The sequence below is a fragment of the Trachemys scripta genome, chromosome 1 (genome assembly GCF_013100865.1).
Source record: "Trachemys scripta elegans isolate TJP31775 chromosome 1, CAS_Tse_1.0, whole genome shotgun sequence".
In the NCBI taxonomy this organism is placed as follows: Eukaryota; Metazoa; Chordata; order Testudines; family Emydidae; genus Trachemys; species Trachemys scripta.
In genome coordinates this window covers 680,996-695,170 of record NC_048298.1, presented here as the reverse complement: position 1 = coordinate 695,170, position 14,175 = coordinate 680,996, and the positions used below count along the sequence as shown (strand labels likewise).

The following is a 14,175-nucleotide window of genomic DNA, read 5'->3' as shown; positions in this document are numbered from 1 at the left end:
GGGAGAGGGGCACAGCAGCAAGATCTTTTAAAAACTTTATTACAGTTTCTGACATGCATTACGGTAACGTCCACAGGCCCCCCTGAAATCTTGTGCTAGGCACTGTCCATGCACCACCTACGAATCGTTTGTCCCACATGGGTCCCCCACCGCTATCAGAGCCCTGTGGATGCACAAAAGTGCTTCTGTGGCGGGTAGGAATTTTCCTACCAGGGCATGGCCCGGCTAATTCATTATCCTCGTCCTGGCCCTGACAGCGGCCAGCACCAGAAGGACCAAGAAATCCCCTAGTCCTCGAGGCCTATTATGGAAGAACCTGCATGTGGGGGAAGCTTCTGCAGATCCCTTCCCAGTTAGAGAGCATTAAAAAAAAACACAACCTCTCCCCTCACTCTAGCTCCATTCGCACTGTTCCCTCCTTGTATTGAGAGCCAGGGTGAACAGCAGCCTTGGCTGGGCCTGCTCTACCCATGCGGGGCCCTCACATTCATCCCACTCCATCCACCCTCTCTTCTTACACAAGTCGCTCCAGGTCTCGGTTCCACCCACCTCCATCTCTGGCCCTGCCTAGCGCTAAGCTCACTCACTTCGGCAGCCTCCCCTATGAACCTTGCTGCTGGTTTTGTGGCAGGGGCTTGCACAGAACTGCCCACGCTCCTGTCTTTTGCGTGAGTGGTTACAGTTCACGTAGGGGGTGTCTACACTGTACCTAAACACCCGCAGCTGGCCCAGGCTACCGGGCTGTAAAACCGCAGGGCAGCGGTTCAGGATGAGGCTACAGTCGGCCTCAGGGACCGCACAAGCGGGGGGAGGGTTGCAGGACCAGGGCTCCAGCCCGAGACTGAACATCCACACTGCAATTTTACAGTGAAATGGCCACGGCCAAGCCCCATGAGCCGGAGAGCCCTGCCCTGCCCATAGCGCTCATCTTTACTCGCCAATCTGTCTTTATTGCATTTGACCTGCCCTCCTGCTGCCTCGCCGCTTCGCTTAAGAGTCCTGTTTGACCTCCACATTTTGCCAGCTTGCTGCTCACACCATCGAGCGGCCCTGAGGCTGCCCCAGCTCGCTCACTGGGGCAGGAGGAAAAGCGCTTTCACCCAGTATTCCCTTCAGACCACATCTGTCTCTCCTCTACCCTGGCTCCTTCCCTCACATGCCCAGTGGGTCACTGCCGTTCTCACGCAAAGCAAGTGCCAGCAACTCAGCCCTCAGCATCTCCTGGCAGAGAGCTACCTTCCAAGGGGATCCCACTAAACAGAAACCCAGCCCCATCCCTCTCTCCCACTGCTGTCTTGGAGTCTAGGAACCAGAGCATGCAGATAAGCCAGTTGTGAACCGCCTTCACCTCACCTCCACCCCAGTCCGTGCAGTCCCCACTGCCCCAGGCCAAGGAAAGACACAGCCACAAGGACAAGCCAAGGGTCTTTATTGACATCCAGGCAGCAGCACCTAGGAGTTACTAGCTGGGCACCGCACTTCAGTCACTGTGGCTCTGCAGCAACCACCCACGGTCGGCTCAGAGGCCTCCGGAAAACGGCTGCCAGGAAAACGCTCTCACCGGAGAGAAGCTGAGTGGGGCCCGGCCCCCACTGGTCAGAACCACGGAGCTCATTCCCCCTGGGGGCAGCCCAGCTTCAGTCCGGTCACTGTTATCCTGTGCGCTAACCTCACTGCTCCTAAAGGACTAGTGCTGGGGTTCCACCACTTCCTTGGAGACGAACCCAGCCTCAGCCATCGCTCTGCATGGGGGAACTCTCGGATACCACTGTGTCTAAGGCAAGAATATCACATGGATACTCTGTTCTCTGGCCCGGCTTCATACCGTTACACTAGTCTGACCCTCTTGGACCACCCTCAAACGCAGGTGTCTGTATGTACAGGAACCAGGCAGGCCAACTCCGAGCCTCCAGGTCCCCACTCTCATCTGCCTGATGGAGGCTTATCCAGCTTGGGGGAGGGATAGCTCAGTGGTATGAGCATTGGCCTGCTAAACCCAGGGTTGTGAGTTCAATCCCTGAGGGGGCACTTAGGGATCTGGGGGCAAAAATCAGTACTTGGTCCTGCTAGTGAAGGCAGGGGGCTGGACTCGATGACCTTTCGGGGTCCCTTCCAGTTCTAGGAGATAAGGATCTCTCTCTCTCATATATATAGGTGAGGGTGTGCTCTCTCATCACAGCTGTGGGGACAATGGGCAGATTGTCTCCATTAGTCACTACATTACACTGGACTGTCACATCACAAGCCCACGCTCCCCAAGGGAGCCCAGAGCTCTCCAGTGGCCTGGGGAAGGCAGCAGACACATTCCTCACTTCGCTTTCCTTCCCCATGAGCCAGGCCCCCTCCAGGATGAAACTGACATGCAGGAAGCCAAGGGGCCAGGTAACATCACTGACACTAGCAAGGGGCTTTGCCAACGTAACTCCGTGACGGGGGGGGGGGGGGAGATAGGGTAGGTGTTGGGATGAAGCAGACTAATCACCAGCCTCTCCCCAAGTCATGGGGACAGGATGGCATTTTCAAACCCTGGTGCCTGGAGTTAGCACTGCCCCTCCCCCTTCTAGTTTTAAGCTACCAAATAGAAGTTGCCCAGTTTTCAGGGACTGTTCACTAGCTACAACTAGGGGAGGGGCAGGGGGGAAGCAACACATGCACCCCTCTCCCCCAGCACTGGCCTGGGCAGTACATCCCTACTTGGTGAGAAGGGGCGGGTCTAGCAGAGCTCCGCTGAGCCCATCAGCCAAGCATATGCCAACAGGTCGCTGTATTAAGCTCCTGCTCTGACACATAGCTGGATCCCACCAGCCATTTCCACAGCTGGCTGCTGACGCCCAGTCTCATCCTGTAGGCTGTCAGTGCCACACCTGGGCAGGTCACTCAGGTGATGACCTGAGACACTGGGAGCTACAGTCAGCAATAAACCCTGCTTTGCTGAGCACCCACAGGCCAGAATCCTTCTGGTACCTGCATTCAGAGTGCACCTAGCCCCCTCCTTTTCAAACCGGTGCCAGGCACACAGCATGCTGGGGACTTGACCTTTCCACTCCAGGGCCTGAGAGGGGCTTTTGGGCAGGAATCTGTACATTTCATTCTCTGGCTTTCCACCCCATAGGGTGGCCCTGCAGCTCCCCATGTTCACCTCCTTCATTACCCCGACCCTCACATACAAAAGCCGGGCCCATCTGCTGGCGAGAAAGAGGTAGGGCATAGGATACAAACTGGTGGAGTTTTATTACTCGATATACAATAGCACATTACACAGTCAGAGTCCCAGCCCTGTCCTGCCCCCCACCCTCCCCAAGAGAAACAATTATAAAGTTCGTGGAAGGATAAAAAGGAGAAACGGTTCTGTTCTGCAGTGTTGTGACGGCCGAAGCAGTTACCTACGGCTTTCCTCGCAAGCTGCCAATGGAGGTCACTGGAACACCGCCACCCGCTCAGTGCTTAGACACACCCCGCCCCCACCACTTCCCTCCCTTCCTTCCAACAGGCCCCGCTGGGACATGGCACAGGCTCCACTTAACAAGAACACATGCAGTTGGGTAGGATGGCTAGCATGAAAGTGCCGTCTGGGCAGCAGAAGGCAGGAGCACGGCTAGTGGAGCTGCCTGAAGAGTCCTCAAGGTTCAAGTTCTACCAGATAAACACACAGATCATTTAAGACGAGGTCACAGGGGGGAGGGGAAAAAAACAACCCAAAAACTAAACTAAACCCGGCACGGAGATCCCAGGTGGGCACGACGCTCGTCTGGTCTGTGGGCCGGCTGGCCACCCACCTAGCGCTTGGAGAGCTCGTGCGATAGCCAGTCCAGTCCGTCATAGAGACCAGTGCCCTGGGTTGCACACGTTGCCTGCACATACCACTGAAAAACAAGGGAAGGGAAGGAAATCAGGCAGCAGGCAAGACAGAGCAGCTAATGGCGAGAGGTAGCATTTAGTGGGCTGAGAGCCAAGCACCCCCAAACCCTAATCCCACTTCAGCTTGCGGTGTGACCTGAGTGCCTCAGTTTTGCCCTCTGTAAAATGGGGATCATGATCCCACCCTACCGCACTTGGGAAATGAGGATGGATGGGCCAGTTTGTAACATGCCATATATCATTGTCAGCAAGCAAGGTCTCCAGTTCTCTTCAGCCTTATGGGAGACAATTGCTGGAGAACCCCGTGGGGGTGGGAAAGGGAAGCAAGACAGAGTTTGGTGCTGATCGGAGAGAGACGGACTGTGCCAGCTAGGGCCAGGCAGAGCGCAAGCTCCATGCACACCGCTCTGCCACGTCACCTCTCAATCCTGCAGCAGCCCTTGCGACCCACACTCCAGGCCCCCTGCTCACAGCTTTGCTTCAGCTTCACAGCCCGCGCGACTGAGCCAAGGAGAGCCGCTGAGACGGGGGAGAGGCGGTCAGAACGGAGCAGTCAGGCGACAATCCCTCCCGCAATCTCCGAGCAGCCTCTCCTGGCAATCGCGGGACCCTGGGTACACTTACAGTTCTGCTGCGGAGTGTCTGCAGACCCAGCTTGTCGGTCAGCTCGCTCACTGCCATGGCATTGGGCATGTCCTGCTTGTTAGCAAACACCAGCAAGACTGCATCCCGCAGCTCGTCCTCCTGCAGCTGGAACGGAGCAGGAAAAACAGCTTAGCCATGGCCGAGCGGGGAGGCCTGTGAAACCAGCCGGCTCTAGCCTACCGCAGTCTCCTAGGGACCAATCCAGAGTGACGGGTCGGTGAGAGGGTACTGAACCGGGACTCAGGACATCTGGTTCAATTCCCACCTCTCCCATAGATGCCATCGGTGACCTTGGGCAAGATGCTTCTCTCAGTGCTTCAGTTCCCCAGCTGCTAAAATGGGAGTAAACCCTGCCTCCCTCCCCCCATTTTCACCTGTCTTGTGTATTGGCCCTGTGAGCTCCATGGGCAGGGTGTCTGTGCAGCACCCAGCGCGGCGTGGCCCTGACCTCACACACAACCACAGGACAGACCATTAGCACGTTACAGCTCTAGCGTGAGGGGCTGAATGCTCCAACTTAAAGCTTCTTCAGCTCACGCAGCCACCTCCTCCTGAGCCCTCTGCTGGGGCCCCCCACACCCCTCCGGGTCTGTTCTTGGCCCCCTTCCTCAGCTCCCCTGCATTTCGGTCGTTACCTCTCCATCCCTCCCAGCTTATCCAATGTCTCATTCTCACATCACACCCCCACCATCCCCCAGGGTGGCTATGGCAAAAACGGAACCCCTCTTTCTCCAGCTCCACTGGAGTGTGTTCATTCCTCCGCCCTCCAGCCTCCTCGGCTCACACCCAGGCTCTCGGCCTTCTCCCTCGGACAGTCAAACACCTCTGGTTCCAGGGTCACTGGGTGCAAACACATGCCATGTAGCCATAAGGCAAATATTCATGTATTCTGCACCATGGGCAGCCCCCACTGTGGCTAGTCTCATGCAGGCCTGCTCCCCAACAGAGGCACACGGTCGGGGTTTTGCTCTGTACCAGGGCAAGGTTCTCTCGGATTCAGGAGAGGAGGATTTTTCTAATTGAATTGATTTTCTTTAAATTCAGGTACTAACCGAACAACCCACTCCCTCAGCCGGTGTGTCTCCTCAGCCCTATTCTCATGCTATACACTACACCTGGAACAGCTCCCTTTTCTGCCACGCATCCTCTCCCTCGGGTTAGCCAGGCGGTGCTCTAGCCGCACATACTCTTCTTTGGAGACCAGGGTCAGGCAAGTCAGAACCAACCAGCTGCATATGGCACAACACTGCGCTCAGGCACCCCTACACCTTCCTTCCCCCTTTCCTTTGCTGCAGGTCTTAATCAGCCTGTGAGCTCACCAGGGCTGGGACCGAGTCTCCTCTCTTCCAGGCACCCACTTTTCCCCAGCCCCTTGTTGTAATGCTTGAGTGCATGTAGTGCTGCTGCCACCTGCCGGAGGGGTGCTTGAAGCCCGAGTTCTCCCAAGACTGGCTTAGGGCAGCAGGCACACAGCTAAGGCTGCAGCTCCACAGAAAGGGAGTAGTGCTCAGAGAAAATCACATACAAAAATTAGCATCAATAGCGAGACCAAGCACTCAAGAGTCAAGGTTTCTCCTGTGATGTTACCTAGGATGTACTGTCCATTCCTGCCAGCCTGGAACGCTCTGGGAGTCTAACCATGGGATACACACCAGCATTGGAGCCCCATTGACTTTTCAGTAGAAATCTTCACTTTTGGAGTTGCCTGACTGAACACCTGGATTCTCAGCCTTAACGCTCCATTCGAGCCAGTTTTTGGTTATTACCAAAGGGTGAGAGGTCCAGGAAAGCTCAGCATTTTGGTGCACACCAGCAGCCAGGTGCTTGTGACACTTGTGATCAGATTTTCAAAGTGAGAGCTGCATGTGTATTTCATCATGGGTGCACATGGCACTGTACGGAATAGATCTCTGTCGTGTGGGGCTTATAATCCAAAATTGTCTACAACAGGAGATGAGGGAGTGAGATGGGCAGCAAAACCAGGAATGCGATACTGCTGTAGAGGAGTGGCATTTGAAGAAGCAGGTCATCTAGCTGCTTTTTGTATTTTTATAGGGGGTCACAGTGGGCATAGGACCCACTGCCCCAGAACAGAGATGACTGGTTGAAATATATACTTTCCATCAGAAAAGTGAATTGTATCCCCCTGAAAACACAGGAGAGGACTGGTATTTTATAGCTGGAATGGGACACCAATTATCAAGCCCTCCGCACATGAGAAAGAGATAACAGTTGTACATTTTAGGGGTAGATAAGTTGGCCTTTTTAGCACATTGGTAGAATGGCCACATGGTAAATGTGTCTATTGGATCTACATGAAGCAGCTTCCCTGTAACACTGATGTTCAACATACGCTGAGGAAACAGTCCCAAGCCGCCCTTACTTGCAGGCTGGCTTTGACAGCCATTGGTAAGAGACAGCATTTCTAGAAGCCATCCCGTATCCATGCATTCCATGGTTTCAACTAAATATGTCCGTTCAACTCACTCAAAGGCCTTCTCTGCATCCAGAGAGAAAGCTAGACTGGGGCTAACACAAAGACACTTTCTATACTTGACAGGTTTCAGAGTAGCAGCCGTGTTAGTCTGTATCCGCAAAAAGAACAGGAGTAGTGCCACAAGTACTCCTGTTCTTTTTTCTATACTTGGCTCTGGTTAATTTTGTTTTGTTTTAGTAAGTGAGTTTAATGTGTCTCACCTATGGTTTTATGGAACATTTCTGGCAGACGCTGGTTTAGTCTAAAGGGATGGCATGGATAGTGTACACAATTTTGATTTCCGGAACTAGCTGTTAGTACATTTCACCTTGTAGAGGTGAACACAGTAAGATAACCAGGGCCTGTATTGCAGAGATGCTGAGCACTACGTTCCTATTGACTTCATGTCTCAGCACCCGAAGAGTCAGAATGTTAGTCACCCCCGCAGTGAGTCAGTAGACAGCAGGCATGGCTATGGAAGAAGCAGTATCGTAAATTTACTCCAAACACAAGGGATTTTGAGGACTGTATAAGTGACCTCTGCCTGCAAGTGTGTCCATTGCAATAGCATCTAGACTCCTAGTCTTAGGGATAAGCAAATTTGTGAAGCAGGCTCCGCTTGTTTTGAACTCCTGCACCACACACACCAACTTACCTCGAGATAGGAATTCTACACCGGGCTCTAGCAGAGCCTCGGCCACCCTAGATCCATGTCCTACTAGCCCTGTCAGCTCCTTGGCTTTCACACCAGAGAGATCCCATCTAACTAGTATTCTCCACCTTCCCACCAGTCACCACAAGCCTGAAAACCTAGAGACACAACATGCGGTCTCTCTCCAAACTACCCCCACCGCTCACCATTTTCTGTAGCTCATCTGCAGACTCCTGCACTCTCTCTCGGTCATTGCTGTCCACAACAAATATGAGGCCCTACAGAAGAAAGCAGACAGACATGAGACAGTTCACACAGTGCAGGCACCAATTCCACAGTGAGGGGCACACTACACAAACCCAGAGGAACAAGCCTCTTTCCAACACCATGGAATGGCAACAGAGATCACTGCCAATGTGGCAACCACTTCCCAACCACGCATCTTCTCCAAAGCTATTCTATAGATCAGCCACAAGGGCTTGCATGCATCTTCGTTCAATGGAAAACCCCACATCTCTTCTTGCCGCTTCTGCTCGCACAGAGGCCAGGGGGTGGGAAATGCCCTGGGGTAGTTTTCAGACGCCCCACTTTCAGCACCTCGCTGCGCTGAACAAAGGAAGTTACTCATGGCTCAGAGCAGAGACGCCTTCCCTGCCTCATTCTGAAAGAGCCTGACTCAGAGGCAGTGTCGCTACGCCAGCCTGGTGCAGCAAAGGTGCGGGCAACTCCCCTAACCCCAATGCATGCTGCTGCGTGGGGAGAGCCAGGAGCTGCCTTCCAGCCAAACTCCCTGGTTAAATCATCTCAGGAAGAGGACAACCTGCCACTACCAATGCACAATCAAGCCCTATCCTCTTTATCCATCTCTTTACCAGTGTGACACTGCTACCACCCTTCCCCCGCAAGAAGAGAGAGGGGTCAATGGGTCACCCAGAAATGCTGGGAAGGCCAAAGTGATCTAGCTCCTATGAGCAGGGCAGGAGCAGCATCCCTGGGACTAGGTCCACGTCTCATCCCCAGTTCTTTGCCATGGAAGCAGTTGCTATCTCCTATCCTGAGGCAGGCAGGGGAGGGGAGGCCTCAGTGGATCCTTGCATAATAATCATGTCCAGAGGGCTCTGCAGCTCCTCCCACCTGTGTGTTCTGGAAGTAGTGTCTCCACAGGGGTCGGATTTTGTCCTGGCCACCTACATCCCAGACGGTGAAGCAGATGTTCTTGTATTCCACTGTCTCAACATTGAATCCTGTGAGAGGAGACAGGGTTTAAGACACAAGCGAGTCTCTGCTGAAGATGGTTCATCACCATGGCAGCCTGAAAACTGGCAGACCACAGAGGCGCACTACAGGAAACACCAGCCACTGCCGGCAGAGACACCACAAGATCTCAGGGGATTTTTGAGTCGGGGGGAGGGAGGATTCATGGGGTGTGTTAAGTAAGATGAAGGTGCAGTTCAGCACCCTTCTCCTCCCACCAGCACTTCTGGGGGAGGGGTAATGGATGACCTCCCCCCCCCCCCCAGACAGCAGAGCCATCCACCGTGTAATTCTGCTCTGCAACGGGACTGAGAAAGGGACAGCACAGGTCCACGTTTACAGTCTGCTCCCCAGCCACTACCCGTCAACTCACCCAGGCCGGTGTCCTTCCAGCTTATGCTTTACTGCTAGCAGAGGATTCTGCGTGACAAACGCTGACCTAGCAACCCTCGAACTCGCTAAGTGGTTCTGTCCAGTGGTGCACAAGTCACATCTACCTACTTTGTCTCTCAAGCAGGTAGACAACTCTGAATACACATGGTGAGCAGATGTCAAGAACCATCAGATGGAGACATTTTTACATAGCGACATCTCAGACTAGAATTGCACTAAGGTAACTGCTGTTCACCTTTAATCTATAGCCTTGTCTGCTGACCACATTTCTCGTGATCAGAAATAAGCAACCCACAAGCACCCCCCATTCTAAAAATTCACCGAGAAAGACATTTACCACAGTCAGTAGAGCTCTGCACGGCTGAGAAATACAAGCTCTGCTGGACTCACTGTGAAGGCCAAATCAAGGTCGGATGATGTTTACAGAGTCAGACCCAGCCCTTCCCATGTGACCCAATGGTCCGTCTCAGCAACCCAAACATCTGCTCGTCTAATGTGAACCTGTGCACATGCCACCACGGGCACCTCTACAGCCACTGCAGACCTGGCAGCTCTCAGACTTACAAGCATCAGTGACAGAAACAAGGGGGTGGGGTGACAGGGAACCGAATAACGGGGGAGGGGGGGAAGGGGGTTGGGACAAAGGGGCATCGGAAACGCTGTGGATGGGGAGCCCAGGCTGGGACAAGTAGGGGGCTGCAGGCAGTGGAGAATCGGTAGAGCTTGGCAAGGAGCCCAGGACAATAGCAGCAGAGAAATGAGGTCTACTGACAGTGTTGCGTGGGGGCGTTCGCACAGCATCTGCCTCTGCTGTGCCTTGCCCAGGCAAGTCCATCACTTTCAACACTAGCGTCACATAAAACATTTAAGATAAACACCACAGAGATGAACCGACAGGAAGCCTCTTTCTTCTGCTGCAGTCACGCTACCCGTCAGACCAGCTCTTCGTACGCTGTGTCCGAAGCGAGCAGGGCTGAGACCCCAAAACTCGGGTGTTTAGGAACATACGGACAACGAATGCGCTTGCGTGCGGTCTGAACTTGTACTGCTGCCCCGACACAGCCAGTGTGCAGGACCGACCTCCCCAGCATTACAGACACCGGGATGGCTCCATTTTATCAGCCGACTGGATTGTTAGCTCTTCAGGCCGGGACTGTGCAAGGACCTGGACTTGGGTCTCACTCGTTGGCCTGTTGGGAAGTCCAGCCCCACAAGCGGAGACGACTCTGGGGAGCCGTGGGTACCTCAAGTCAAGCCAGAGCCCAGCAAGGCACACAAGCCACGCTGCAGTTTAAAGGCCCTTCCAGTAGCACAGCTCAGCAATGCGACAGGAGCCACCCTGAAACATCCCTGCTGACTTCAGAAACCGTTCTGCTTCCAATGTCACGATACAGCCCCAGCTAACCAGCAAGAGAGCTGCAGGGAGGCACAACCCCGCTGTCGACTCAGCCCGAGAGATGGGGGTCACCGTACAGAGCTTGTGAACCTCAGCACATCACCCCTCTCCCGGCCTCGGAGACAAACCAGAGCCGGGGCGCGGCTTCTCGCCACTTACCGATGGTGGGGATGGTGGTGACAATCTCGCCCAGCTTTAGCTTGTACAGGATGGTGGTTTTACCGGCAGCGTCCAAGCCGACTGAAATAGCGAGAGAGAGGGGAGAGGCCAGTGTCACTTGCCAGCACGGGGGTGCAGATAAGCACATGGCTCCTACCTAAAGCCCCCATAACCGGTTTCCCTCATGAGTCTGACTGCCCCAGTATATAGCACCCCCTCTTTCCAGGAGATGCTGCAGACAATTCCCACAGCTCCAAGAGCCAAGTACATGCTCCCAGAGGCTCAGACAGAGCCATTCTAGCAAGACAGCTTTACAAAGGGCTACCGAGTTTACAACCTACAAACCCACCCACGGCCCCTGGTGTCCAGCCTACCCCCAAAACAGCCCCAGCTCATTCATTCAGGAGAAGCAAGCGAGCGGTCTGCCCAGAATGAAATCCGCCACCCCTGCTGCATTCTGTGGCTTTCCAAGCCTGAGTTATCCCAGAGAACACCAAGCAAATCCACCCGCTGTGGGGCGGAGATCTAACAGCAACTTTCCCCGCCGCAAAGCTGTCTGTGAAGACCAGTTCTGAGCACCAGGAGGGGAGAATCAGGCGAGATTCCCAAATGTTCCAGTCCCTCCAACACCACTCTGATCAGTCCTAGGCAGTTGGTATCAGCTATGGAGGAGTCACTTCAGTCTGCCCTTGACACGATGCCCAGGGCAGGAATTGCTAGCGTAGGCCAGCTCTGTACATCCCCATCACAGAAAAGCAGATGTCTCTAGAGCCCTATCTAGAAGTGTCATTTCCAGTTCAGAGGCAGGGTCTGGTGCAGGGCAGAACATGTGAACACCCATACAGTTTAGCGTTTCCCCCTCAGGAAAGACGAGGTGCTTGTCACAGAACAGCTGCATCCTACAGAGATAAGAGGAATCTATGGGGAATTCTTCAAGCCTAGGGAATTCTGCTTCCCTTTTCTCTTCTGCTTGATCTGACCGACATTGTAGTCGCAAACTTTACAAGGAGGGTGGTACAGAAGCAGGGCTTTGGGGCGGAGCCCGGAGCAGCTCTAAAGCAGTGGAGCTGCAGGTTTTTGCCTGGAGCTAGAGCGGAGCCAGAGCACAGCTCCAAAGCCCTGTTCAGAAGGGTATTACCCGGGGAGCAGGGTGGCCCAGAGTAACAGGAATAGGCTAAGGAGACACACACTCCCAAGGCGCTGTTCTGATCCGGGCCATGTCAGTATTGGCCAAGAGCCATTACCACCCAGTGGCTCTTCGGGGACTCCTAAAAGTAGCGAGTTGGGGGCTGAGCCCAGCTTGTCCACCTCACAAAACTACCAGCGCCAGGGGCCCTGCCTTGCTGGCCCTCGACTGGCTCATGGAGACTGAACACTCCTCAGAGTCAGAAACAGGACACGAGGAGGCAGACAGGAGCTTGCACAGACACTGTCTGGGCCACACCTCGCATGCGATTGGAGAACTCCAGTCAGCACGCCTGTCAAAAAGCTAGGACCTTCTGCTCATTAAAAGTGGTTAGGGTCCTGCCACTGAGCTGAGGCACCACCATATCTCGCAGGAACCCCCCCAAAAAATCCTCCATTATTGTTACTTATTTGCACTGCAACTAGGCTGAGAGATCCCAGCTCGGGTCAAGCCCCTGCTTAGCTAGTCTCTGTAAACCCCCTTGCTGTCTGCTGACAGGGTTCACAGCCATCTGTTTGCGTTATGCACTGCAAAGTGACCAATGCCTCAGTAAACTCAAACCCAGAAGAGCTGACCAGAAGACTGTCAGCATCTTTCACACACACAGCCTTTGTCTGGTGGAACTTCCCTTCCAACAACATTTAAAATGCACTAGACAGAGCCTGGGAAACACACTGGAGGCAACAGTCCTGCTGACCCCAGCTGAGTGGTTCATATCCCATCTCTGAAGTCCAGCGTGTCTCGACAAGACAGGCGTGCCCAGCCACACCACAAGAGTCCGTTAGCTGGAGGTGTCCAGCCGCCACAAGGATAAATATATGCTCCAGGGCCCCATCAGAATCACATTTCAGAGTAAACACCCCGTTTCGGGGACTGAGAGTTACGTGGTCCAAGCCCCTCTCCTAGGACAGTCAAATACTCTACAGAGCCTTCTCTCAGGGCTGTTGGCTCAGCCAGCCCGGATAGGCTCAAGGACCTGAGTCTGGCCCTTTGATCACCAGAGCAAAGCCAGAAGTTACAAGCCTGCCCTGTTGCCACCTGTAGAGGGCCCCTCTAGCCAAGAAATGTGCAAGGACCCTATGCCCATGGGTCCCCATCCCCAAGCCCATGGGGGGGGGTTCCCTTTCCGTGAGGGCTGCTCTGCTGGATGGACTATCTCTATAAACCCTGCAACAGAGATCAGTGCCCCATAAGGGGGGCAGGGTACAGGATCCCTCAGTCCTATAGGTCTCAAGGTCCAGGGGGGACGAGTCTGTGCTCCTCCTGGAAGAGGGCAAGAGACAGCGATAACGGTCACCCCGGCAATGCAGGGAGAGGCCCATGCCTGGCAGAGCTGCTCAGCGCCACAGGACCAAGGCAGGGCAATTCTCCAGCCAGGACCGATGCCGGCCCCGATTCTCTGGGATAAGGGCTAGCGCTGGCAGGCCAAGGGTGGGGCTCCCCCTACCCTGCTCCGGGCACGGCAGCCAGGCTGCCCACCACACTGCCCATGGCAGAAGGGGACGGTTACCTGGCCCAGCAACCCCAGAGGGATTGGGGTTAACACCACTTCCCCCACCAGCCCAGCAACCCAACCCCACTCCTTCAGGGGGGACCTTACCCACCCCCCACTAGGGCCCTACAGCCCAACCCCTCTGCTCCGGGGGGGCCCTACCCCCCCCTAGAGCCCTGCAGCCCAACCCCTCTGCTCCGGGGGGGAACCCTACCCACCCCCACTAGGGCCCTACAGCCCAACCCCATTCCTTCAGGGGGGGACCCTACCCACCCCCACTAGAGCCCTGCAGCCCTGCAGCCCAACCCCTCTGCTCCGGGGGGGGGGAAGAGGGGAGACCCGACCCCTCCCCGGGGGCTCGGCAGCGCGGGGCTCCGGGAGGGGACGCGGGGCCCCAGCATCGCCCCTCCCCCCCGGCCTGGCCTCACCCATGAGAATCCGCATCTGCTTCTTGCCGAAGATGCGAGAGAAGATGGCGGAGACCGTGAGGCCCATGGCGGCGGGAGGGGGAGGCCGCGCTACGAGCCCCGAGGCTGCCGATACCGCCGCTGCGAGCAGGCCTGGCCGGAACCAGCCGCAGCCCCGCCTCCTGGCAGCCGTGGCCCCGCCCCCGCCCGCAGTAGCCCCGCCTTCCGCCCGGGCCCCGCCCCCTCCGACTTAGCCC

At 55.3% G+C, this 14,175-nt stretch overlaps 1 protein-coding gene across 1 annotated transcript; it reads right to left on the bottom strand.

Moving 5' to 3' along the window:
* Positions 1-3,207: 3,207 nt before the first annotated feature.
* On the bottom strand, positions 3,208-14,101 carry ARF5 (ADP ribosylation factor 5). The gene is made up of 6 exons (XM_034763322.1): positions 13,940-14,101; positions 10,834-10,914; positions 8,766-8,875; positions 7,838-7,909; positions 4,483-4,608; positions 3,208-3,863 (listed from the first exon to the last, which is right to left on the bottom strand). The coding sequence occupies exons 1-6, from the start codon at positions 14,004-14,006 to the stop codon at positions 3,777-3,779; spliced, it is 543 nt and encodes a 180-aa protein (XP_034619213.1). The 5' UTR covers positions 14,007-14,101; the 3' UTR covers positions 3,208-3,776.
* Positions 14,102-14,175: the final 74 nt, after the last annotated feature.

Bases quoted from the DNA above. Each gene is read 5' to 3' on its own strand.
- ARF5 (XM_034763322.1), bottom strand. From the start codon at position 14,006: ATGGGCCTCACGGTCTCCGCCATCTTCTCTCGCATCTTCGGCAAGAAG. The intron at 10,915-13,939 runs GTGAGGCCAGGC...TCGCTATTTCAG, and splicing joins GCAGATGCGGATTCTCATGG to TCGGCTTGGACGCTGCCGGT. The intron at 4,609-7,837 runs GTGAGCGGTGGG...GCTCCGTTCCAG, and splicing joins CAGATGAGCTACAGAAAATG to CTGCAGGAGGACGAGCTGCG.